This window comes from Myxocyprinus asiaticus, chromosome 26 (assembly GCF_019703515.2).
Source record: "Myxocyprinus asiaticus isolate MX2 ecotype Aquarium Trade chromosome 26, UBuf_Myxa_2, whole genome shotgun sequence".
In the NCBI taxonomy this organism is placed as follows: Eukaryota; Metazoa; Chordata; class Actinopteri; order Cypriniformes; family Catostomidae; genus Myxocyprinus; species Myxocyprinus asiaticus.
Window position 1 is genome coordinate 7,173,777 of NC_059369.1, and position 25,858 is coordinate 7,199,634.

At 36.4% G+C, this 25,858-nt stretch overlaps 2 protein-coding genes across 2 annotated transcripts in view; both read left to right on the top strand.

Annotated features, from left to right (window-relative positions):
• The first annotated feature begins 1,495 nt into the window (after positions 1-1,495).
• arpp19a (cAMP-regulated phosphoprotein 19a) lies at positions 1,496-7,528 on the top strand. The gene is made up of 3 exons (XM_051656731.1): positions 1,496-1,652; positions 2,263-2,382; positions 6,301-7,528. Exons 1-3 carry the CDS (start codon positions 1,608-1,610, stop codon positions 6,469-6,471), a joined length of 336 nt encoding a protein of 111 aa, XP_051512691.1. The 5' UTR covers positions 1,496-1,607; the 3' UTR covers positions 6,472-7,528.
• Positions 7,529-12,131: 4,603 nt separating this feature from the next.
• myo5aa (myosin VAa) overlaps positions 12,132-25,858 on the top strand; it is a 141,262-nt gene continuing 127,535 nt past the window's right edge. Inside the window, exon 1 of the mRNA XM_051656695.1 lies at positions 12,132-12,301. Coding sequence (XP_051512655.1) covers positions 12,275-12,301 — 27 coding nt within the window. The 5' untranslated portion in view covers positions 12,132-12,274. The remainder of the gene's footprint in view (positions 12,302-25,858) is intronic.

Below are 25,858 nucleotides of genomic sequence, written 5' to 3' on the forward strand. Positions count from 1 at the left end.
ATGTTCGGCGAAGAAATCAATGTGTTTAACGTGCTGCCTTTGCATGCATGACCAATGTATTTTGCAGAAAGTTAAGGAAATTTGATAGTGATGTCTGTCCCCAGGATAAATCGAATGTGTTCCAGGAAGAATGGATAATTATTAGATCATTTGTCTTATGTAAGGATGAATATGAGGATATAAAGTAAATCTAAAAAAACTTCCTCCCCCATCACAGATGAGTCAGAGTGATTGAATAATCTTCTGATGATACAATAGAGTTCATCTCTCTTGTTACACCAAAAACAGAACATTTATCTTTGTGTTGTTCATGCCTATGCATATTAAAACCAACACAAACATGGAAAGCACTTTTTAGGTTTTGAGCTGTCTGCTTTATTTATTAATGATTATTTTCAATTACTAATTTCTTTATTTAAAACATATATTGGATTTAAGAGCAAATACGCATTACAGAGCGGTTAAAAAAATCACACACACACACACACACACACACATATATGTATCCTATATTTGCTCTTAAATGCAATAGAATAAAAAATGAATATTTACACTACCGTTCAAAAGTTTTGAAACACTTGACTGAAATGTTTCTCATGATCTTAAAAATCTTTTGATCTGAAGGCGTATGCTTAAATGTTTGAAATTAGTTTTGTAGACAAAAATATAATTGTGCCACCATATTAATTTATTTCATTATAAAACTCAAATTTAATTAAAAAAAATAAAAAAAAGTTTTTTAAATTGATAACTTTGACAAAATAATAAAGAAAAGCAGCCAATAAGTGCCCAACATAGATGGGAACTCCTTCAATACTGTTAAAAGCATCCCAGGGTGATACCTCAAGAAGTTGGTTGAGAAAATGTCAAGAGTACATGTCTGCAAATTCTAGGCAACGGGTGACTACTTTGAAGATGTTAAAATATAACACAGTTTTGATTTATTTTGAATTTAATTTAGTCACAACATAATTCCCATAGTTCCATTTATGTTATTCCATAGTTTTGATGACTTTACTATTATTCTAAACTGTGAAGAAAAAAATTTATAATAAAGAATGAGTAAGTGACCCTAAACTTTTGAAAGGTATATATATATATATATATATATATATATATATATATATACACACACACACACACACACACACACACACAGAGCGTTTAAAACGATTTATTTTTTAAACAGTACTAACATGTTCATCAGTACTACTAGGTCAGCAGGTCAACAGTTTAATATTTTTTATGAGCAATTTCAAGTTTTATCGTGGAACTTTCTACGTTCTCACGCCTACACTGAGAGTGTGGGAGGGTTTGGTTTTTTAAATTCTACTATGGTAATAGTAGTATTTATTAATATTAATTACGTTACGTGCGTTCACTTAGTAGTGAACAGTATAGTACGTATTTAATATTTATAATGCGCGCCTGGAATGTACGATTGGGCGAACGTATCGTTGCGTAATTGATATTCATGAGCTGAGCCTTCGCCATAGTAGGTTTGATACATTCGTGGGCGGGCTGGACTAGCACATAGTGCGCAGATTTAGAGCACAGGCGTTGATTTCTGCACTAATCCATCGACAGGAGTAATTACAGCCAAATAAATGGAGGACACAAAGCTTGAGGAGACGCCCGTGGAGGAGCAGAAAGTGAGTAGATTAAAATGATTTGATCAAACCGCTGATGTCAGTCACGTTTGAGCCTGTCCGCTACATAACCTTTTTTTACAGACTCGAGCAAATCAGATCCAGCCGAAAACAGATCGACTGAAATACTATTTCTCCGAATAAAACCTGCTGAAGTATTGCTGTTATATGTGATTAATGCCTTATTTTCTGTCTTATTAGTGCATTTTAATGCTGTGTAAAGCTCTGCTAAGCTTTACTATTGTAGAAAGGCCTTGTCCTCCGTCATTCTATCAATATTTTGAGCTAACACAGAAATAACCAGATCATCTTACATATGTAACACTTCTAAATGTTAAGTAGTGATTAATAATAACGCTGAAGTTGGTTTGTTTTGTTCTGGATTGGGCTGTGATGGCGTTAGCCAGCAGTTAGCATGTGAAGCTAAGTGTACTGAAGCACAATATTTAATAATTTCATATAACAACACAGTCATCTCATCATAATCTGTGCACACCAACATAGGATTATTAATATTGATGTACAGATATGAACAGTTAAATATAACCTAATAATTGTGTTCAAACAAATCCCATTGAAGTCACTTTTGAGTGTGTTGTGTGTGTTTTCTCAGGATGAGGAGAATAAGTTCTGTCCAGAGAAACTGGAGGAAGCCAAACTGAAGGCCAAATACCCTCACCTGGGCAATAAACCCGGAGGATCTGACCTGCTCAGGAAAAGACTGCAGAAAGGGGTGCGATTCTCACTGTTCGACACCATTTCTTAATTTCTCAAAGTTTTGTTCTGACAAAGGGATAAAACAAACATTATTTTTAGTAGGCCATTGGGTTAGTAATGCTGGCACAGATCACAGGGCTTTAGTGTTTTACACAGTCAGTGCATGTGACTCATGAGCCATAGATGGAGCGAGTACTGAGAGCCGTGTTTGTTACACACTCCGTTCTGGTCGGTTTGAGATCATTAGACTCGGTCATGGTAAGATGGACAGACTTCACCAGAAAATGGGCTTCAGTACCCCAGAACCACACAGAAACGTAACAAGAGACCTTCTCTGAATTCATATGTTCAGTAGTATAGTTACATAAGTATATCAATGTTAAGTCAATACACAGTTTCTTTGAATTTCAAAACAGTAGTTCATCCAAAAATGACAATTCTGTCATAATTTTATCACCCCCACGTTGTTCCAAACCCATATGACTTTCTTTTGTTTTAACATGGAAGACAAAAGAAGTTTAGCAGGATGTCCAAGCTGCCCTTTTCCATACAATGTAAGTGAATGGGGATGGATGCTGTTGAGCTCCAAAAATAACAACAAAGCACCATAAACTATTTTTAATGTAGTCCATATGACTGGTGATATTTTCACGTACATTAAAATATGGAATGTGATGACACATTAGACAAGGTCATTGGTTTTCACGTGTCTTGTGGTGCGTTCACGTCATATCGGAATTACATTAATTACAAGACAAGATTCTGGCTTGTTAAAACCATTCATGGGCCTGGGTAGCTCAGTGGTAAAAGACGCTGGCTACCACCCCTGAAGCTCGCTAGTTGGAATCCCAGGGCGTGCTGAGTGACTCCAGCCAGGTCTCCTTAGCAAACAAATTGGCCTGGTTGCTAGGGAGGGTAGAGTCACATGGGGTAACCTCCTCGTGGTCGCTATAATGTGGTTCGTTCTCGGTGGGGTGTGTGGTGAGTTGACGCGGAGGCAACTGGGTTGAAATTAATCAATCCTCTGCCACCTGGATTGAGGCGAATCTCTACGCAACCACAAGGACTTAAAAGCACACTGGGAATTGGGCATTCCAAATTGGGTGAAAAAGGGGAAAAATCCCCCCCAAAAAAACAAAACATTCATGTCTTTGAGAAACTGAATTCTACGAAATCTCTGACTTGACTGTTATGACCTAATGTAAAAACAACCAAAACGACAGCGGCCTCAGCAGTAAATTTGCGTATATTTCTGTTTTATATAACATTTTACTGTAGCCACTGTTACCTGGAGTGTTTTCTTTGCTGTTAAGCATATAGCAAAAACATATAGAGATGAATTAATGTCATGATTACCTGTTGTAATCGACAACAAGGCCACACATGGATCCATTTTTGCATTTTGGGTGTTGCCATACAAATTAATTGATAAAAAACAAAAAGCACAATGAATAGCACAGAATGTAGGTGTCTTGAGTAGGGGTCGATAGGTAACTAAGGTGGTGAAAAATACCGCTAACAGATTAATCGGCCAATAGTTTTTAAAACTAATTTATTCTAAAAATAAATTTTTAGAATGTTAAAAAAATTTGCCTTTCATTAATATGACGGGCATAGACATGGAGGCTACAAGAGTCCAAAATGAATAAAATCCAAGATGCAGTTTATTGTTTAACCAAAATCCCAATAATAACCAGATAAAATGGTGCCTAATGTGAAGCCCAAAACACACAAGGGACTCTTATTTTGAAATGATGGAGCCTTGTCACCATGGGTGAAAGGTGCCATGTGTTGTTCCCTGGCAGGCTACTCAGCCTTACAGGCTCCATATGGTTAAGATTAGGGCGGAGGTGGAATCAGGACATCTGCTGCCTCACAGGAACAAACTGAGGCACATTTGTACAACGGGCGAGACTTGGCTCCGCTACAATGCTCTATATTTAAGTATTTACCAAATTAAGATTTTTATAGCCCATATTTTCACCAGATGAAGGGTTTTATATGTATATAACTAACTCATAACCAGATGAGGTTTAATAAGAATTAATGTTTATTATTACCAATATTCACAAGATATGAAATATGTGCTGACAGAGCACATATTCATATAGTCAAATTTTTCTTTGCAGGTCCTCGCTTCAATTTAAAACACTTCATTACTTAATCAAAATAACAAAATATGTATTGAAGTGAGGATAAAATAATAGATGAATGTTGTCAATTATGAAAGATTTCTAGATGCAGCAAATCCCCGCGTGATTGTTTGTATTTCACCTCCAGAGGCCGCTGGTATACTGTAGAACCAATGCATTCTAACTGTAGAATCCTCCAGCGACAGCCACACAGGACAAAATAAAATAAAAAATCCCCGCAACTGTCGGCATACATTTTTGCAGATAACCGATAGTTCCAAAAGGCAACCATCGGCAGCGATTAATCGGTAAAACCGATATATAGCTGTACCTCTAGCCTTGATACTCACTATTAAAAGTTGTGGTTCTTTTAACTAGGGATGCTTTGATACCACTTTTCCCCTCTGATTCGATTGCCTGAATTCTCAGTATCGGCCGATCCTGATCCGATACCAGTGGGTTTTTTTTTTTCTTCTCATAATCAGTTTAGAATATCTATACCTCACTGTGTGATACTTATCAGCAGTGATACTAATCAGCAGGAGATCAGCAGTTATAGAAATACTCAAACCAGCCCGTCTGGCACCAACAATCATCCATGCAATAATCTAATCAGCCAATCATGTGGCAGCAGTGCATAAAATCATGCAGATACGGGTCAGGAGCTTCAGTTAATGTTCACATCAACCATCAGAATGGGGAAAATGTGATCTCAATGATTTGGAGCGTGGCATGGTTGTTGGTGCCTGATGGGCTGGTTTGAGTATTTCTGCAACTGCTGATCTCCTGGGATTTTCACACACAACAGTCCCTAGAATTTACTCCGAATGGTGCCAAAAACAAAAATCATCCAGTGAGCGGCAGTTCTGTGGACGGAAACGCCTTGTTGATGAGAGAGGTCAACAGAGAATGGCCAGACTGGTTCAAACTGTCAAAGTCTACGGTAACTCAGATAACCACTCTGTACAGTTGTGGTGAGAAGAATGGGTTGGCGCTGTTTTGGCGGCACGATGGGGTCCTACACAATATTAGGCAGGTGGTTTTAATGTTGTGGCTGATCGGTGTATATATACTTATTAAACTCAGCCTTTTGCGATTCAGAGAGCTATCGCAAATCGTCAAGTGGCTTTGAATAAAATGCATATGAACTACTTTAATGGTGCTTTTAAGTTTTTTTTAATGTCATTTTTAGAACTTGACAGTAACGAACATGACCGTATTGTACTTTGATCGGGCTAGTCGGACTAATATCGTTTCGTCTAAAAACTTCAGTATCGGAGCCGATATCAATCCAGGTATCGAATCGGTGCATCCCTACTTTTAACTTGACACGAAGTCTAAAACAAAAATGTGGCGCCCTTGCATGAGATTCTAAAAAAAAACAAAAAACAGCGAGACAGCACAACAAAAACATCCATCTTGCGCACATTTACAAAAGCAGGAGAAAAGCAGCTCAGAGACTGACATAAAAATGTTCCATTTGAATGGCCCCTTTCTCCTAAACATAACAAGCAACAAAAGCTCTTCCGTAAATGGGAGTGTTTGACCATTTAACCGATCTCTGCAGTGTTGCACGGGGTATTCTTGCCCATTGTGAATCTCATTGGTCAAAATCCTGATCCACATAACTGGGAATTAAAAATGAAATCTTTTCTGATTGGCTGTGATTGTCACATTGTGCCAGTGTGGGCTAACAAACTTCTTGTCGCCGGAAACTTTTCACATCGTGTCTGGTTTGAACACATTTATTGTGCCAAAATTCACTCATGTCAACTTTTCCTCCGATTTGCTTTCTTTTCCAGCCAAAGTACTTTGACTCGGGCGACTACAATATGGCGAAGGCCAAGATCAAGAACAAGCAGCTTCCCACAGCTCAGACGGAGAAGGCGGAGATCACTGGCGACCACATCCCAACCCCTCAGGACCTGCCGCAGAGGAAACCCTCTTTGGTGGCCAGCAAACTGGCCGGCTGATACCCTCTGCTGGCCTTCACTCCCACTACCTGTCTCGTCATCCACATTTCTCTCTGATCCTGCATTCCTGACTCTGTCCTGTCCTCTCTTCTCTTACCTCCATGTGAAAATACACTGAATATTCAAGGGTTGCAGATGTTACAGAGCTGTACCGAACTGCAGCACTGTGAGATGTGTTGCTTGTGGCCCAAGAGGGGGTGAAGTTCTCAAAGGTCTTCTGATATTTAATGTGTTATAGTATATAGTTGGAAGTGTACATATTTACTAGTAAGTGAGGGCAAATGGCATTTTACAAGTTGTTTTACATTTTAATTGGAACCATTCCTGAATTACCCACTGCTTAAAAGGATAGTTCACCAAAAAATGTCATAATTTACTCACCCTACATCTTGCATTTCATTATCAAATGGCTTCAGAAGTCATGTGGACACCTATGGCGCTTGACAGCCTCAGTCCCCATTTGCTTTCATCATATGGCCTTAAGAATAAAGGTTTGAAACAACGTGAGGATGAGCAGATAATGACAGAATTTTCATTTTTTGGTGAACCATCCTTTTAATTAGGGAGTTGTGCTTGAATCGATAATGAACTGAAAGTAAACGCTAATAATGTCGTTGATCTGCACCCTGTTTCTTTCACGAGAAGGCTCTTTTCTTTTTGTAATGTTTCAGCTTTATGTGGAGGACATTCAGTTGGTCATGTTTGAGAGCATGTAATGCAGATCTCTAAGGCTGCTGTCAGCTTGCCTTGTATCATAGTGCTTAAAGCCTTATAATGATGTAGTGTCAGTGCACAGATTGGCAAGCAGTTCTAGATCCTCACAACACATTCATTTCATATATGACTTTTCGTGTTTGGTATTAGACAGCAAGCAGTGAGGAGGCCTCTCCACCCTCTAATGTTCACGATAAACTCCATGAGATCACCTGTATCTTGTCTTCTATGCAGAGGAGGAAAGCAGTTGTCTGTTGGCTCCTCACGCCACGGTCTGCATGAGCATAAACTGTGGTCGCTTTTGAGCCATTTTGACTTGTAAATAAAATAGTTTTGCAAACCTTCTGTGCTTATGAGTCTGTTTTTAAATCTGCAATATTTTAAGTCACCAATAAATCTACAGTTGAAGTGAGAAGTTTACATACACCTCAGCCAAGTACATTTAAACTCAGTTTTTCACAATGTTTACATACACTTTGTTAGTATTTGGTAGAATTGCCTTTAAATTGTTTAACTTGGGTCAAATGTTTTGGGTAGTCTTCCACACACTTCTCACAATAAGTTGCTGGAATTTTGGCCCATTCATCCAGACAGAACTGGTGTAACTGAGTCAGGTGTGTAGGCGTCCTTGCTCGCACATGCTTTTTCAGTTCTGCCCACAAATTTTCTATCAGATTGAGATCAGGGCTTTGTGATGGCCACTCCAATACCTTGACTTTGTTGTCCTTAAGCCATTTTGCCACAATTTTGGAGGTATGTTTGGGGTCATTGTCCATTTGGAAGACACATTTGCGACCGAGCTTTGACTTCCTGGCTGATGTCTTGAGATGTTGCTTCAATAAATCCACATAATTTTCCTTCCTCATGATGCCATCTATTTTGTGAAGTGCACCAGTCCCTCCTGCAGCAAAGCACCCCCACAACATTATACTGCACCCCCATGCTTCTTTGTTGGGATGGTGTTCTTTGGCTTGCAAGCCTCACCCTTTTTCCTCCCAACATAACAATGGTCGTTATGGCCAAACAGTTCAATTTTTGTTTCATTAGACTAGAGGGCATTTTTCAAAAAAGTAAGATTTTTGTCTCCATGTGCACTTGCAAACTGTAGTCTGGCTTTTTTATGGCGGTTTTGGAGCAGTGGCTTCTTCCTTGCTGAGCAGCCTTTCAGGTTATGTCGATATAGGACTCGTTTTACTGTGGATATAGATACTTGTCTACCTGTTTCCTCCAGCATCTTCACAAGATCCTTTGCTGTTGTTCTGGGATTGATTTGCACTTTTCGCACCAAACTACGTTCATCTCTAGGAGACAGAATGCGCCCCCTTCCTGAGCGGTATGATGGCTGCATGGTCCCATAATGTTTATACTTGCGTACTATTGTTTGTACAGATTAATATGGTACCTTAAGGCATTTGGAAATTCCTCCCAAGGATGAACCAGACTTGTGGAGGTCCACAATTTTTTTTCTGAGGTCTTGGCTGATTAATTTTGATTTTCCCATGATGTCAAGCAAAGAGGCACTGAGTTTGAAGGTAGGCCTTAAAATACATCCACAGGTACACCTCCAATTCAGTACACCTCCTGTCAGAAGCTAATTGTCTAAAGGCTTGACATCATTTTCTGGAATTTTCCACGCTGCTTAAAGGCACAGTTAACTTAGTGTATGTAAACTTCTGACCCACTGGAATTGTGATATAGTCAATTAAAAGTGAAACAGTCTGTCTTTAAACAATTGTTGGAAAAATTACTCGTGTCATGCACAAAGAAGATGTCCTAAACAACTTGCAAAACTATAGTTTGCTAATATGAAATCTGGAGTGGTAAAAAAATGATTTTTAATGACTTCAACCTAAGTGTATGTAAACTTCTGACTTCAACTGTTTCTATCTAGGTAGTGCTACTGTATATTTCAGTATCTTTAAGGTTATGATGATTCAAAAGTCAAATTTTTTGCACACTAAATTAATTCCAATATCACAATTTTTGCAATAGCTTATAGGTAAACAAGTGAACACAATACCACACTGCATAAAGGCAATGGTCAGCAAAATAATGAAGGTAGATTTGAGCTAAAAACTGAAGGGCATTCATGAAGCTGTCGCACGATTTTTATGTGTTTAATTTTACACTGTTCTTTAATCACATTGTTAACCAAAACAATGCTTTGATGTTTCTGTGTATTTTTAACTGTATTACTGTACATTTGGGGAAACAAATGTCTGAAGCTAATGTAGAACCAGACCACAGACACAGTGTGTTTAATTCTAGCAGACACTGATAAAGAATTGCAAAGGCTGTTAGTTCAAACCTTGGAAGGCAAGGCATGTTTCATGAGCTAACAACACTATTGTGTCTTTGACCAGGTAAGAAGTTGCTTTGGATAGAAAGCAGCTGCTAAATGAAAATTATTAATGTACCCAGTGATGTAGCCAAGGTAGACCCAGGCCCACCCAGAATATTAGAGATTATTCTTTGACTTCACAAACCTATTTATAAAACAGTTTTAAAAAATGCATAAATTATAATTTCTGAAAGTGCGAAAGAACTGTTTGCATGCGCCACTATTCTGTTGTTAAGGAAAATTTTGTACAAAAAATAAATAAATGGGAGAACTTGACCCATCCATTTTTAGTGAGGCCCATCTAACACAATGGGGAATGTGCCAACAAAGGGTGGAAGGGAAACTGATGGATTTTCCAAGAAATTATCTTTTAGATTTTTGTCCTATTTTAATATTAAATATTATTTAAATTAAATAATTGGTATTATGTTTTATTACTACAATTTTTATATGAACACAATTTAATATACACATTTATAAACCCTTAATTTGTATACTGTATATACATTTAAAAGCATTAGATTATTATAGTGTTATTATATTATATTATACTTATATTATGTGGTGTTTCTCCAACTTCGGGCAATTTCATGTCCCGAGGGTTGATTTTTATTCAAATGAATAAATTTCAACTTTTTTCTCCCTATTTGTTATATGTAGTTTGTATTAAAACTGACTTAGAAAACTTTTTGTTACTTTTCAAAATCATTTTATGTATAGATTTGACTGTTTTAGCCTTAACCTGCTCCCAGATCCATACTTTCAATATTAAACTATGAAATTCATCACAAAACACAAAGTATGTTTAACTTTCATGTACTGTTCGGACATTTTTGTCTGATTTTTTGTGTATATAAAGGTATCCTTTATCGGAAAGCTGTAGAACTTTGTGACTTTTTCTCTTTTTACCATCTAAAAACGCACACGTTTAGGTGGTTTTCCAAAAAAAATGTGACTGTTCTTGGACAAATTTATCTGACCATAGAAATTAATTGTTTTGGAAACTCTTGTATTCCGGTGAAAACACATTTTCTCATAGCTCTAAATTGATTGCATGATATTATTGAATGGTTTTTGCTAAATAAATGGTAAATAACAAACTACTTAGCCTATTCCAAGTTTTCTCTTTGTGGCACATGGTCAGACTTAACTGTACATTGAGCACTACATTTGGTATTACTGTAAAATAAAATAACAGAATATTCAGCACAAGTGGTTTAAAAAAAAAAAAAAAAGGGTAAACTTTGACAGAAAATAGTCTTTTATAATGTCTAAATATATATCCAAATGCATAACTTGTGATAATATCTATAAAATAAGTTACAGCATTGAGTTACAGAGAACAGGCAACAATAAGGGGAACACTGAGGCCACCTATAGGCTATACTTGTCATTGCTTTGAAACTGTCATATTCTTGTCCTGTTAGGCAGCAGATGTTCCTAATGCATGACACATAGCAGTCTTTTTTTTTTTTTTAAATAAAAATTAAACTTAGCTTTTTACTAAAGTAAAGGTAATAAAAAATTTACCTAATTGAGGTCTAAATTGATAAAGTCCACCAAAGTCCAATAACTATGGAAGAAGTTAGTTAAGAGGTGTGACACAAAATGTTTCAAAAACTTTTGAAACTGTTGTAAACAGGGCACAAGGGTTTAAAACTATGCTAATATAAATGCAGAGTGAAAGATACATAAGTCCCTTCAATATTTATTGTGTGAAAATGATTTATATAAATTTCTTAAAAAAATACATCATTTCCACCACACCAGACAATTTCGAAAGCTTCAGATTTCTGCTTTTAAACCCTCCAAAAATCGTTGTAAGTGCCTCACAGTAACCCAGATTTCTTTTTTTATTTATTTATTTTTTAAAGAAAATTAGGGATGAGTCAAAATAATTTTTTGTGGTGATCAACATTATGCCACAAATGCTGTAGATTAAGCTCAGCTTGTATTGAACCCGGAACATTCCTTTAAGATGAAATTTGAGACAATGTTTGAAGAAAACAAAGAAAAATCAAGGTAAATATTACTTGTGAGCTGAATATTTTTATTACTTATAATTTCCAGTCAAGTTGTAATTTTTCCAAATGAAACAAAACGTGAAATGTATTATAATTATCGTGCGTATTAAGGATACATACAATTTTAGATATGAAATCAACCTTAGCAAGACAAAGTAGTCGGCCATTTTATTTTAAAAACGTTAAAAATGTCATTTCCGTTCACATAATTATATTACTAAACACAATACAAAATCAGAGATGTGCTGGAAATGACACTGTGGTGGAAATTTTCCTGACTTTCAGAATAAAAAAGAAGACAAAATTGTGTGTTTATTAAAATAATAATAATAATAATATTAATAATAATAATAATAATAATTATTATTTATTTATTTTAAGAGAAAGGTAATGCGTTTTTATTATTTATTGCAAATCACATAAAAGAAAATGACAAACAAAACATGAGAAAAATGTCTAGTGTTGTCCAGCAGAGCGCACTCTTGCGTCATTATTTGTCTCGGTCATGGCAACCGCGTTTTCATTTTCTCCGCATCGATTGCCCCCAGAACGAACAGAGACAAGCCAGAAACACGGACACATTCACGAGGAACCAACCGAGGCACACGGTCAGCCTCTCTGCATTCATGACATCCCCTTAAACGCGTTCCACACGAGTGATGTGATCTGGACTGCGCGGATGTTCAGTTGACTGTGATTGCAGGAACACTGTGCGATCATCATCATGGCTGCGTCTGAGTTATACACAAAGGTAAAGTCATTGACAGACTCGCCACCTGACATCAAATGTCAAATATTCATGTAATGCAAGGTTATTGTTGTCGATCATGCGTTGCTGAGCGGCGTTGGGCTTCTGTTGTCATTATTGCCCTCTGATCACTGGAAACAATTCATCATGCATGCCTTTTTCTGATGAACAATGTATTATTTTATTTTAATATATGTCGATTTGTTAGATTTCACCCCAACCTTGTGTTTTATATGTTTGTTTTGTTGTTGTTGTTGTTGTTGTTTTTGTCTGGAGAGATTTATGTTAGAATACTATGCAATTTGCCCTTTAAATAGACAACGTTATTGGATGGAAAAGGCGAAATATGGCACCAAAAAACAGTATTTGTGTAAATGTTGCAATGCTGTTCATATATATTGCAGATAATGCATGTAAAGATGCTTTAGCTGGACTGTGATGATAGTCAAACAAACACCTTTGACAGATTTTGAGATTTGTAGTATTGGACAGGCAGGTGGAGGTTTTCAAAGGCCTGTGATGTATTGATATGGGTCACTGTGTGAGTTGATGACTGACCGCAGTGAGCCAGTGGGATGCGGGCGGTGCTGATGCGAGCATTCTGCCTGAATGAGATGAGACCATCTCTAACATCGCAACCATTCAGGAGGCAGTGATGCTCACATCAGCACCACACATCTTCCAGCTTGTTTTCCTCTACTGCATCCTGTAAGCCTCTACGCACTCAAAAGGCGTGTCTCCTTGGGAAAAATGTGGAATATTGTTGCGTTGCAGCCGAGGCATGACATCATAAGCAGTTGTAATGATGTCTGAGATGACAAATGGCTGGCCGGTATTACTGAAGGGAGAGAGAGAGCGGTGGGGGGAGGCCACCCATCTCCCTTGATGCAGCTGTCTTATTGTTAGTGCACTGACAGATCCCTTTGAAAACTAAGAGAGGAAAGCACAGTTATTTAGATTCAGGCCTTAAGCATGGACAACAAGGGTTCATGGCTATGGAAAACCATTTGTGTTCAAGTCATTGTAAGTAGACTTTAATAGATGGGTCATTCCGTGTCAACTCAACCAGAGGTCCTCAGCTAAAATTTCGTTTTTTGATAATTCCTGACAACCAAGACCCTTTTAACAACAACAACAACAACAAGAATATCATTACAAATACAGTCAGGTTTTAGCATCATTGGTGCCCCTCATGATGCATTCCAGAGCTTTGCAGACCAATCACTAAACTTGATATACTAGGTATTGCACTAACTAAAGAGCCACATGTGTCGCTTATCCTTAATATGAATGTATTTTTGGGTTATTAAAAATCAAGATTTTTACTTTTTTTGTGTGTGTGAAAAATGGAATACTCGCAGACTTGAGTGACATTTAAGATGACATTTATTTGGTGAATATAAAACAGAAATGTAATGTCTCTCTTTGGTGTAAGCCCCATCTGGCGGTCCGAAAAAGTTGTACTCGGAACCGTCATATCCTGCCGGAGATAGGAGGCAGGGGCGAGGAGCCTACCCCCGTGCAGGATGGGACTCAACTGGTGGTGGTGGGGTGGTGGAGGTTGCCATGGTAGCACACTGAAACAGCAATGTGATAGATTGTGAGCAGACTTATAAAGCAATGGCTTACATGTGATTGGCTAGGAGTTACCTAGCCAATGGTGCAATGATGTACAGCTGCTAGTCTTCCTGCTAGAACTACGCTGAACTTACATTTCTAGTTTTAACATTATTTGGACTTAAGATCTTTGTTTTGTTGGACAAGAAAAACTAGCCTCATACTATGTTGTCCACATTTGGTTTTCGACCACTGAAAATGAGTAAAATGTAAAAAATTTTGGACTTCATTGAGAGCTCCATATCTCTGGGATTTAACCATATATAGAGCCTTAAAAATTAAGATGCAAAAAAAAAAGTTAGTTGTGAATCAGAACCTAAAAGGGTATTAAGATATCTAAAATGCTTCTGGAGTTATAAGCACTCCAACTTTAGAAATTGTTTTTTTTTTTTTTTTTTTGCAGTATTTGGACTGCAACAAGGGATGCTGTAGATGTAGTGTTTTTAATAATAGACTTTCCTATCTCTGTGTACAAATAAAATAATGACACTGCCACCTTTTTAAGGTGATTCATTTTTTTACTTGTATTTTTGCTCCAAAATCATATAGGTGAAAATGGTCATTTTGACTTCACTATACAAAATAATGGCTTACTCTTTAAATATTGATCAGTGGCATTCAATATTTTGGCTTTTTGTCATTTATGTTTATCTTTCTTCAGAAAAAGTCTTAACAAAATCAAAAATTTCAGCCAAGGAAATAACCCACATTGTATTACAGGATATGACTGTAATAGACTTTGTGATATTTTTAATGTAGGGTGGTTACATTTAGTGGTTGACTGATAGGAGTTTTTCAATGGTGGGTGTTTATTTTGTAATTAATGACTGCCTGACTGCTCATTATGCATCTTATTACAAGACTTCTTGCCAAATAAATAAATTATTAAATGGACATGAAACATTGATTTGAGTTGAAATTATTTTATTAGCTTACTTGTAGAGATGCACAGTGATCCGAGAAGCAGAAAAGATGACTCACAATTCCCAGATTTATGCCCAAATAAGGGAATTTTATGCATATCCATCAATGGTGCCTTTGTGTGTCATTCAGTTGAACTCAGAGCGTCGCTGAGCCGCACAGCAGAAGATCCTGTCCGGAAGAAAACGTGAACCACTTCTCAAGCACTCTGATGTGTGTGCCGTCAGCAGAGGCTCGCACCAAACTCCAGCGAAAATATAAACAAACAAATAAAAGCATTGATAGTGAACGTAAAGCGCTCTGGCTTCACTTTAAACGATTGTGCAATGGCAATGTTACTGCTCATAGCGGGTTCATACACGCAGTGTTAATGACACGCAGTGACACAGAGGAGCCGCACCTTACTTTATTTCTGTGGAGTGATAAAATGATGAAACTAAATCCCGAGGTTTTGCTTCATGAGAAATAAGAGCTTGTGGGTTTAATCAAAGAGCTTTAAAATAACGTGTGAAAGTGAAGAAATTAGGACAGAAATGTTTAACTATTGCATAATATAATATAATATAATATAAAAAAAAATATAATAACTATATATAAGATATGAGTTCCAAAAATAAAGTGTAAATGTAAAATTAACCAAAACTAAAGTTGACCAAAAAGACATACATAGTAAGTATTTAGAAATAATTTTTCATGTAATTCATAAGTTTTTAAAGCCTTAAAAGGAAATCATATATCCCTGTTTTTTTATTTGCTTTATATATTTTAAGTTAAATATGTAGAAATTACTTACCTTAGTAATACTTCTTAAGGTACTTGAAGCACACATGCATCTTAAGAAATATGACAATTTCTGACAATTAATCGTGAAAGCCCTAAAACAGACAATCATCATAATCGCAATTATTTGCTTGACAATTAATTGTCAGCCAAATTTCATAATCGTGACAGCCCTACCCGGATGAGTGGTTTGATATGTGGATATGCGGTTGTAACTGAGCAATATCTGACCGCTAGATGGTGCCATTGACCAATCAGAATCGAGTATTCCAGATCGCCGTGTAATAATATAAGTTAATGATAGCAAATGAGATGAATTGTGGAAATAACTAACACTTATTTTTAGTGGTTGACCAATATGGGTTTTATAATGACCAATATGGGTTGATGTAATGCCAAAATATATAGGTCAAAAAGTCTGAAACCACTAGTGAAAATGCTGCTTTTTTTGCTATTTTCTCATTTAGTAGTGTTTTTGTTACAAATTATATTACTTGCATAACAATTTGAGTGAAAAGGTGAATTCACCTGAATTTGCAGTTAGTATTTAGGATGTCCTCCGTTTGCTTTAATGAAAGCATGCACAAAACCTGATGAATATGTTATCCAGCATGATTTGAGAATGTTCCAGAGAGCATCTTATGTGCTTCAATGGAAGCAAGGAAATCTGACCTATTGTACAATGATGCATGGTCAATGTCACACATTTGCTTACATTTGAACAGTGGCCTTGGAATAGCACAGAACCTTAATTATTTCTACTTTATTTTACGTTATAACTTTTCATTGTTTTAAAAATGTTTAAAGGGTTAGTTCACCCAAAAATGAACACAAAACATTTTTTAGAAGAGTATCTCAGCTCTGTAGGTCCATACAATGCATTTGGATGGTGACCAAAACTTTGAAGGTCCAAAAGGACAAAGTCAGCGTAAAAGTAATCCATTTGACTCAAGTGGTTAAATCCATATCTTCTGAAGTGATATGATAGGTGTGGGTGAGAAACAGATCAATAATTAAGTCCTTTTTACTATCACTCTCCACTTTCACTTTTACTTCCACATTCTTCTTCTTTGGTTTTAGGTGATTTGCATTCTTTGTGCATATTGCCACCTACTGGGCATGGAGGAAAATTTATGGTAAAAACTGATTTAAATATTAATCTGTTTCTCATCCACACCTATCATATTGCTTCATATTGGATTACTTTTATGCTGACTTTATGTGCTTTTTGGAACTTAAAAACGTTGGCACCCATTCACTTGCATTGTATGGACCTATAGAGCTGAGATGTTCTTGTGAAGATCTTCTTTTATGTTCTGCAAAAGAAAGAAACTCATACACATCTGGGATGTCATTAGGGTGAGTTAATGATGTGAGAATTTTCATTTTTGGCTGAACTATCCCTTTAAATCCTAAAACAGGTTTAAAAGAAAAGTCCCAGATTTTCAACGGTTCCCATTGTAGATTATAACTGCCAATTTGATATCTAGAGAGAGCAGGGCAGCCAATATAATCATGACATAATAATGAAGATAGCAAATGAAACAAAATTACGGAAATAAAATAAACACTTATATTATACACTATTTATTCTAAAATTTATTTATTAACTATTTAACTATTTATTATTATTGACAAGGCTTTCATTTGGGAACTGACACATTGGCCTGGTATGATCACACAGGGAATCAACAGGTTGCTTCTAAATGTTTATGTACACTCAATTTGACCCCATTTTCCAAATTATTAACAAGTGCCATCCACTGTCAGACAGGTTTGCACCATTTCAAATGTGTTCACCTTTCCCTGTGATGCCACTGGAGCAGCATTTAGGACATGGGTTCTGGTCCCATGGAAACCAGGAAGTAAATGTTGTCATATAAACAATGGTGAGCATGATTCAGAGATTGCATTGTTGCTCTAAAATGACATTTTCAATCCATTGATGGTTAGGTTTAGGGTTGGGGTTTGGAGGTAGAGTTAATAAAATATGCATTTCTGTTGTATTACGCCATTTAATACATCACAATTCGCTTTTGGCGACACTCTGTGGACATTTTTACCCGACAAATGGAGTTAGCTTTGGCTTCGGGTTAGTGGTTGAAATTTCAGTACGCACAAACTGATGTAAGCTGAAGAAATTTCGACCTGTTGCCGAATTCATAATGTGATCAGTCTTATTGGCCAATGCATATAGTGTAAAAATGGTCAAATATCAGTTGATTGTATGGACTAGCCAATTTATTGGTCAAATACTACTTAAAATACTCCTAAAAGTGTTGATTGTTTTTACCATAGCCTCCTTATTTTTTGCTAATTTCTTAAAGGGATAGTTCACCCAAAAATAAAAAATCTCTCATCATTTTCTCACCCTCATGCCATCCCACGTGTGTATGACTTTCTTCTGCAGAACACAAATGAAGATTTTTAGAAGAATATTTCAGCTCTGTAGGTCCATACAATGCAAGTGAATAGGTACCAAAATTATGAAACTGCAAAAGCACATAGCAGGGCTTTTCCTGGTTCAAAAATGGTCTTCGGTTGTGGCTGACGTACACGGTCATCACATGCAATGCATTAAATATAACTGCATTCCACAAGTTTTGTTTCAGCGGAGCGGCAGCTCCAGCTCCACTTATTCCTCAATGAGAGTGCTTCTGTATTTACTTATATTGTATTTTTGCATTGAAATTTTTGTCGACAATTTTTTATTGTCGACGTTGTCGATAACGTCGACTAATCGTTTCAGCCCTAGATAGGAGTGGGTGAGAAACAGAACAATATGTAAATCCTTTCTTTTTTTTTACTATAAATCTCCAGTTTCACTTTCACATTCTTCTTGTGTTTTTGACGATTTGCATTCTTTGTGCATATCGCCACCTACTGGGCAGGGAGGAGAATTTATAGAATGGCAAATGCGAAACATTGTAAACTGTCAAATACACACTGCATTTTCTGTGTTAAAATAAAAGCCCCAGGTGAAGGTCAAGTAAATTGGCCAGAAATAAAATATAATGTAATTATTATATTATATTATATTATTACATTACATTACATTATATTCAAGTCAAGTCATCCTTTATTTATAGTGCACATTTAAAAACAACAGATGTTGACCCAAAGTGCTTTACAGATCAAACAAAATATATAAAAACAGATTGATTTAAAGTTAAATATAAAACATAATAAAATAAATAAAAACATTTAAATACAACATCATGTATTAATCCATTTCAAACTATTCATTGATCTATTCAAAAGCTACAGAATAAAAATATGTTTTTAAAGAAGATTTAAAAATGGCTAATGATGAAGCTGACCACACATGGACTGTTCCATAGATTAGGACCTATCACAGAAAAGGCACGGTCACTCTTAGATCTATAGCGGCAACGAGGAACCTTCAGTGGAAGTTGATCAGAAGACCTATGTGTTTAAATGTTTTAGTAAAAATATATGAAGGTAAATAATGCTTTTTAATAAGCTACTGTGTATAATTATGTTTGAATATAAATATAAAAGTGCATATCATTGAAAATGATTAAGTCTCATTCTGTCTTGTGTTCATTTAGTGAAAAACTGGGAAACATGCCTTCATTTTTAAATGCTTAATTTTTAATGCCATTCATATATTGAATCTACTTGGCTACAATGGCTATTTGGAGAAAATGATGGGGGGAAAAATCAATTTAGAGCGATTTCTGGGAAAATACATAATTATCGAGATACAGAATACATCAAATATCGTCAGTAGGCTGAAAAATGTCGAGATATATTTTTGAAGCCATATTGCCCAGCCCTACTGTAAATGAGAGTGCAGACAAAGGTACTCGCATGATCCACTACCTGATACATCTGGAGACAGCCGTTGAGTTGGAACTCCTTGCAACTGTACAGCGATGACCTCCAGTGATATAGGCTATTTGTAAACGCAGCATGATTGTGATGCAGTACAGAAACAAAGCACTATTAAATGGATCCTAACTGCAATGATGTCATGTCTAAATATTTCATTTGGCAGTCTACAGACAGCATGAGATGTTGTATCAAACGATGCATCTGAGAGGTCACAGAATCTAGGAAGCATTTCCTTAATTTCCACGGGTTTCTAGGCAGCCCTGAGAACACGCAGGTCTTTGTTTGAGTTCATGTCCTGCGGATAAAACTCCATTGATGGCGAGAAGGGTCTGTTCTTCCAGTAGTATTATGGAATTCTTCATTCAGAATCACCAGATCCGTATGACAGAGAGTGAAATCGCAACTCTCACATGAACTTCAGGCTGTGCTAAAAGATTTGTCAATGTTTTGCATAACAGGACAAATTTTAAAGTCACAAGTCACAAAGTCAAAATAGATCCTATTTACTTTTTTGAAAACGCATTACTAGGTTTTATTGTGAATGATGGACGGACGGATGGACGGACGGACAGATAGATAGATTTTCCTTGATTAGATCTCTCATGAAATTTCTAATGCCCCCCGGACCAATGCCAATGAGATAAACACTTGCCCACCCAAAGGACCAAAATGCTTCCCCAAAGATGACCTCCTTTTGAGGCACTCACAATGGAAGTGAATGGGGGCCAATCCGTAAACATTAAAATACTCACTGTTTCAAAAGTATAGCCACAAGACATAAACAATATGCATGTAAAAATGATTTTAGTGTGATAAAATCACTTACTAACCTGTTCTGTGTAAAGTTATAGTCAGTTTTACAACTTATTTGCCATGACGTCATACTGTAACGTCGTAAACCCTGAAACCCTAAAACGACCATAAAACTTTAAATTTGAAAACAACTTTCCAGCTCATATAATACATGAGTTTTAACAGAAGAATTCATGTAAATGCTTTTATAAAATTATAAGCTTCACATTTCTGCCTTAAAACCATAAAAATAATTGGCCCCATTCACTTCCATTGTAAGTGCCTCACTGTAACCTCCTATTTTTCGGTAATCAACAGAATGCAAAAATGGGATCGATTGAGCTTAACTTGTATTGAATTCGAAATATTCCTTTATCACAGTAATTTAAAGCTGATAAACATTACTGGAGTAAAGTTACTACAATAAAATAAAGCAACGTTACAATTAAAGCATCTAGCATTACCAAGGATGTCATTTTCGTTTGGGGTGGTGAAATGTAAAAGTTTAAGGATTAGTCATTAATGACAATACAATCAATTCTAAACAGAGAAAATCAAGTCTACATTTTATTTTCACTGAAATAAATCACAGAATCATATGGGTTGCTAAAGCCATTTTATTTTGTCTTTAAAAGTGAAGCATGTCAAACAAAAATTGAGAGTCCGTGGCAAATTTTCCGCACACTTGCCCCAAATTCGCCACTAATCATTTTCACTTGCAAGTGAGCTTTGCGGCAAACTTGCAGCAAATTGTCAATTGTTGCCAAAGGTTTGCTGCAGGTTCACCAGTACCGGTGAAGAGCTGCAAACTTCTGGTAAACATTTGCGGCGAATCACAAGCTAGTTTGTATGTGAAAATAATGAGTGGCAAATTTGCGGCAAGTTTGCAGCTAGTTTGCCAGAGCTCTAGACTTCTGTAAGGGTGTCACCAAACAGAATCGCTAAAATAATGACTTTTTCAAAAGTTTACCGAAATTCCCCCTCTTTACGATGTTGTTTAGAAGACTTCTCTTGTATGAGAGACCTCTGTCCCAGCCAAATAAACTTTCTTCCATTGAGAAAAAGAAAGACTTCTCTTGTGTTATTTTTTCTCTTTATTTGGAGAATTCCCTGACACTTACTTTCAACTTTTCTACTTTTAGACAGATGTTTTTTGGGTAGATTTGTGAATGAGCTGGTTGTTTTTTTAAAAGGTTATCTGGGGAAGTATCATTTATTCTTTTGTGATTGCCAACATGTGCACTGCATTACTAGGAGGTAAATGAGCGCATTATTACTGTAAACGAGGTAAAATAAGCAAGGTCCCTGCAGTATAACTGCCGTGGCTGCTCAATGTTGCATCTGAATGTGGGATCTGTTGGCGGTTCACACACAGGTTTTAAACAAAAAATAGTTTTATATTCAATATTTTGCAGAATGATGCTATTTTCAAAACTCTTCTGTTCTTGTTCATGTGACACTGGAAGGGTTTGACAGTTGTGAGAACATCTTCCGGGAACAGACAACAATGCACTCTGCTGACTAGAGCATCAACCAGTCGTAAGACCATCTCTCAGACGCAGTTATCAATATAAATGCATCTGGGATCAGGGATCCAATCAGATGCACTGAATGCTCCCTAGCGTGTTTCACAGCTCTGGCAGAAGTGGGACAGACGTCATTTTTCTTCCCTTCAGTATGATATAGAGCAGTTTATGCTTTAAACATGAACCAGGAATTGGATTTTATGTTCATTAAAGTAAGTACTGGAGTTAATGTCCTTTTGCCTGTTTGGATGTAATTTCACCATTCACTTGCTCAGGAGGGTTACTGTTAAGGTTATTATAACTAAAACTGCTAGTTATTTTTAAAAGCAGAGACTGGAGTAGAATACTGAATATTGACCATTCTGATATTTTCTCGAAGAGGGACTGACTGTTCTCTTGCCTTTATGATTAAATTATTGCCTTGTTTAAAAAGAAATAAATAAATAAAATCCGGGCTGGACTGATTTAAAATGGGCCAATATTTTCATTGTGCCTGCATTTTGTGTGGATGGTCATAAAGGGGTGTAATGGTTCAGTTTTCTCACGTTTTGGTGTGTATCAGGGTTATGTGGTCTCGGTTTTAGTTGTGATCTGGTAAATACTTAGTACGTTGCAATAAGGAGTGCACGATTACATCAATTTTGAGCCAGATACCGATAACCAGTACACTGTGATCAGTCTGATCTGATACTGGTCTGATCTAGTCTTTATTGAATTTTTTAAAGAGTCCCTTTTACGCTTTTACAAGCATGTAGCCATACTGCTAAATGTACCACCACCCTGTAAAAATAACAATTTACATTTTGTGAAATGTCTGCATTGTTGTCTGCAATATTTGTAAAATACTGTGACTTTACCAGAAATATGTTAGTGATATATCCAAAACGGCTCTAGTTAATTTAAAGATACATAATAATAATAATATACTGAAATAATATAATTAAATGAAGGCAAATAAGACATTGACTCAACTGCCGAATGAAATAAATGTGAAAAATAATATATATATGGTTACACTTTATTTTTATGTGCCCTTGTTACAGTGTAATTACACAATTAATTACTGGTTATTAACAACATGTACTTACTATAGGTTTAGGGTAAGAGTTTGGTTTAGGGTTAGTTGCTTGTAATTATATATATATATATATAAAATTACAAAAATGGAGTTTCCAGTGAGGCACTCACAATGGAAGTCAATGGGGCCAATTTTTTTTTATGGTTTAAAGACAGAAATGTGAAGCTTATAATTTTATAAAAGCATTTACATTAATTCTTCTGTTAAAACTCATGTATTATTTGAGCTGGAAAGTTGTTTAAATCGGCATTTACCGGGATTACAGGGTTTACGGCATTACGTCATCTTGACAAAGAAGTTGTAAAATTGGCTATAACTTTACACAGAAAAGGTTAGTAAGTGATTTTATCACACTAAAATCATGTATACACATATATCCTTTATGTCTTGAGGCTATACTTTTGAAACAGTGAGTATTGTAAGGTTTACAGATCGGCCCCCATTCAATTCCATTGTAAGTGCCTCACTGAAACACAGATTAAAAAAAAAAAAAAACATTTAAGAAAAGGAGGGGCAAGACTAAATTATTTTGTGGTAATCAGCATTGGAATTTTCCAAAGGGGCACAGTTATTTAATGGTGGTAATCTCAATATAGTGAAATATTGCCTGATTAATCCTGGCTGATATAACTTTTTCACTATGTAAAGACATGACTCAGGGTGAACAGATTAAGATTGAATCGTGTAATGATTATGGTGATAAAACAGACGATCTGTTCAGTGACCTGTATAAAATGTGCTGTGTACTCATGCCACTGGGCTTTGTGATCCGTGTGAGTGTTGTGTCTCTGTTTAATTTGAATTCATTTAATCTTGCATCATTGCGTTTGGATGAGATGCTCTCTTGGTGTTTAAGATTGTCAGTCAGCATCCGTTAGTCTCCTTTAATCTTTTGCATTTGTACTGCATAAAATAATTTCCTTAATCAGTATTTTTGTCTTGTTTTCCTGTAAACATATCTAAAGATCCTAAAAACAAGATACATTTACTTGAGAAGCACAATTGTGGATGAGAATAAGACTTGTTTTTTGTAGGGTTGGGAGCTGAGCTGTATGATTTTCATGAACTTAACGGTTCTCAAACGTGCATTCCTACGCTCATAAAATACCCTGACCCTCCAGAATCTACAGTGCCAGATTCCCAAACATATAACTCTAATGAGTTGGTTCTTCTACACCTGGAACCTACAGCGTGACCAATGAGGGATGATTTCCAAACAAATGACTCATATGAGCCGATTCTTTTGAATCTTCAGCCTGAAACATTCAGCACAACCAGAGTAGCATGATTCACAAACAAATGACTCTTATGATCCAATTGTTTTAAATCTACAGCATGAAACATACAGCTTGACCAGTTTAGCATGATTCCCGAACAAATTACTCTTATGAGTTGGTTCTTTTGAATCTATGCTGCAAAACATACAGTGCTACCCTGTTATCACTCTTATCAGCCAATTCTTTTTAGTGAATCAAATACTGAAATGCAAGTGAATAAAAGATCTTAATTCAAAAGTCTGTGTAAACACATCTTTTGCAAGAAGCTGTTATGTTAAAAATTAAATTATCTGATTTGGTAAAAGACTGCTGAGGGCAGTAAAAAAACTAAATAAAAAAATAGCATTTCTTATTTCCAAATGTTTCTTCCTCAAAAGTAATGTAACTGTCAAGGAACTGCCGGAATAGGGGGCCTGGGTAGCTCAGCAAGTATTGACGCTGACTACCACCCCTGGAGTCGCGAGTTCGAATCCAGGGTGTGCTGAGTGACTCCAGCCAGGTCTCCTAAGCAACCAAATTGGCCCGGTTGCTAGGGAGGGTAGAGTCACATGGGGTAACCTCCTCGTGGTCATGATTAGAGGTTCTTGCTCTCAATGGGGCACATGGTAAGTTGTGTGTGGATCACGGAGAGTAGCGTGAACCTCCACATGCTGCGAGTCTTCACGGTGTCATGCACAGCAAGCCACGTGATAAGATGCGCAGATTGACGGTCTCAGAAGCGGAGGCAACTGAGACTTGTCCTCCGCCACCTGGATTGAGGTGAGTAACCACGCTACCATGAGGATCTACTAAGTAGTGGGAATTGGGCATGCCAAATTGGGGAGAAAAGGGGATAAAATTTTAAAAAGTAAATAAAAAAATAAAAATAAAAAAAGCAAGTGCCGGAATCATTAAGAAGAATTGGTACCGGAATCGTCACTTTCCTTATGATTCCCATCCCTAGTTTTCAGAGTATATAGTATATTGGGATTTAAGTTTTTTTTCTTACCCCATTGGCAAGTTGTTTTTTTCTGTTTTCAAACATAAACCTTACTACATTTTGTTTTCTGAAATTTTGCTTTAAATAAATGTAAACATTTTATATATATATATATATATATATATATATATATATATATATATATATATATATATGTTGTTTTAAGCATGTCCAGGTATTTTACTGGAAAACAAGACACAAATACTACTTCAGAATATTTTTAAGAATTTGTTTTTATTTTTTTGTGGTGTTCCTGGGTGACTTACTGTAGCTTGTTTGCGTGGAGCAACTGTAAACAAGTCCAGAGCTAGTTATTTTGTCCAACAAACAGATTTTGTGGGATTTGAGAGATTTTTGGAAGGTATTTAAGAGTTGGTCAGTAGAAACAGTGTGAGGTGTATGAAGAGAGACTCTGGGAAACAGCAGGCAGCAGATTTTCACATGAGCGTCTGTCATGTGATGGTCTGTTCTGCTCTCTCTCTCTCTCTCTCTCTCTCTCTCTCTTTCTCTCTCTTTTTCTTCTTCAGATATAGTGAGGTCAAAGACCGGAGCATCACATAACACTTAAAGGGATAGTTCAACCAAATATGATCATTCATTATTTACTCACTCTTATGCCGTCTCAAACTTGTATGACTTTCTTTCTTCTGTGGAACACAAATGAAGATATTTTGAAGGATGTATGATGTGTTTTTGTTCATACAATGTAAGTTAATGGGGTCCAAAGCTCCT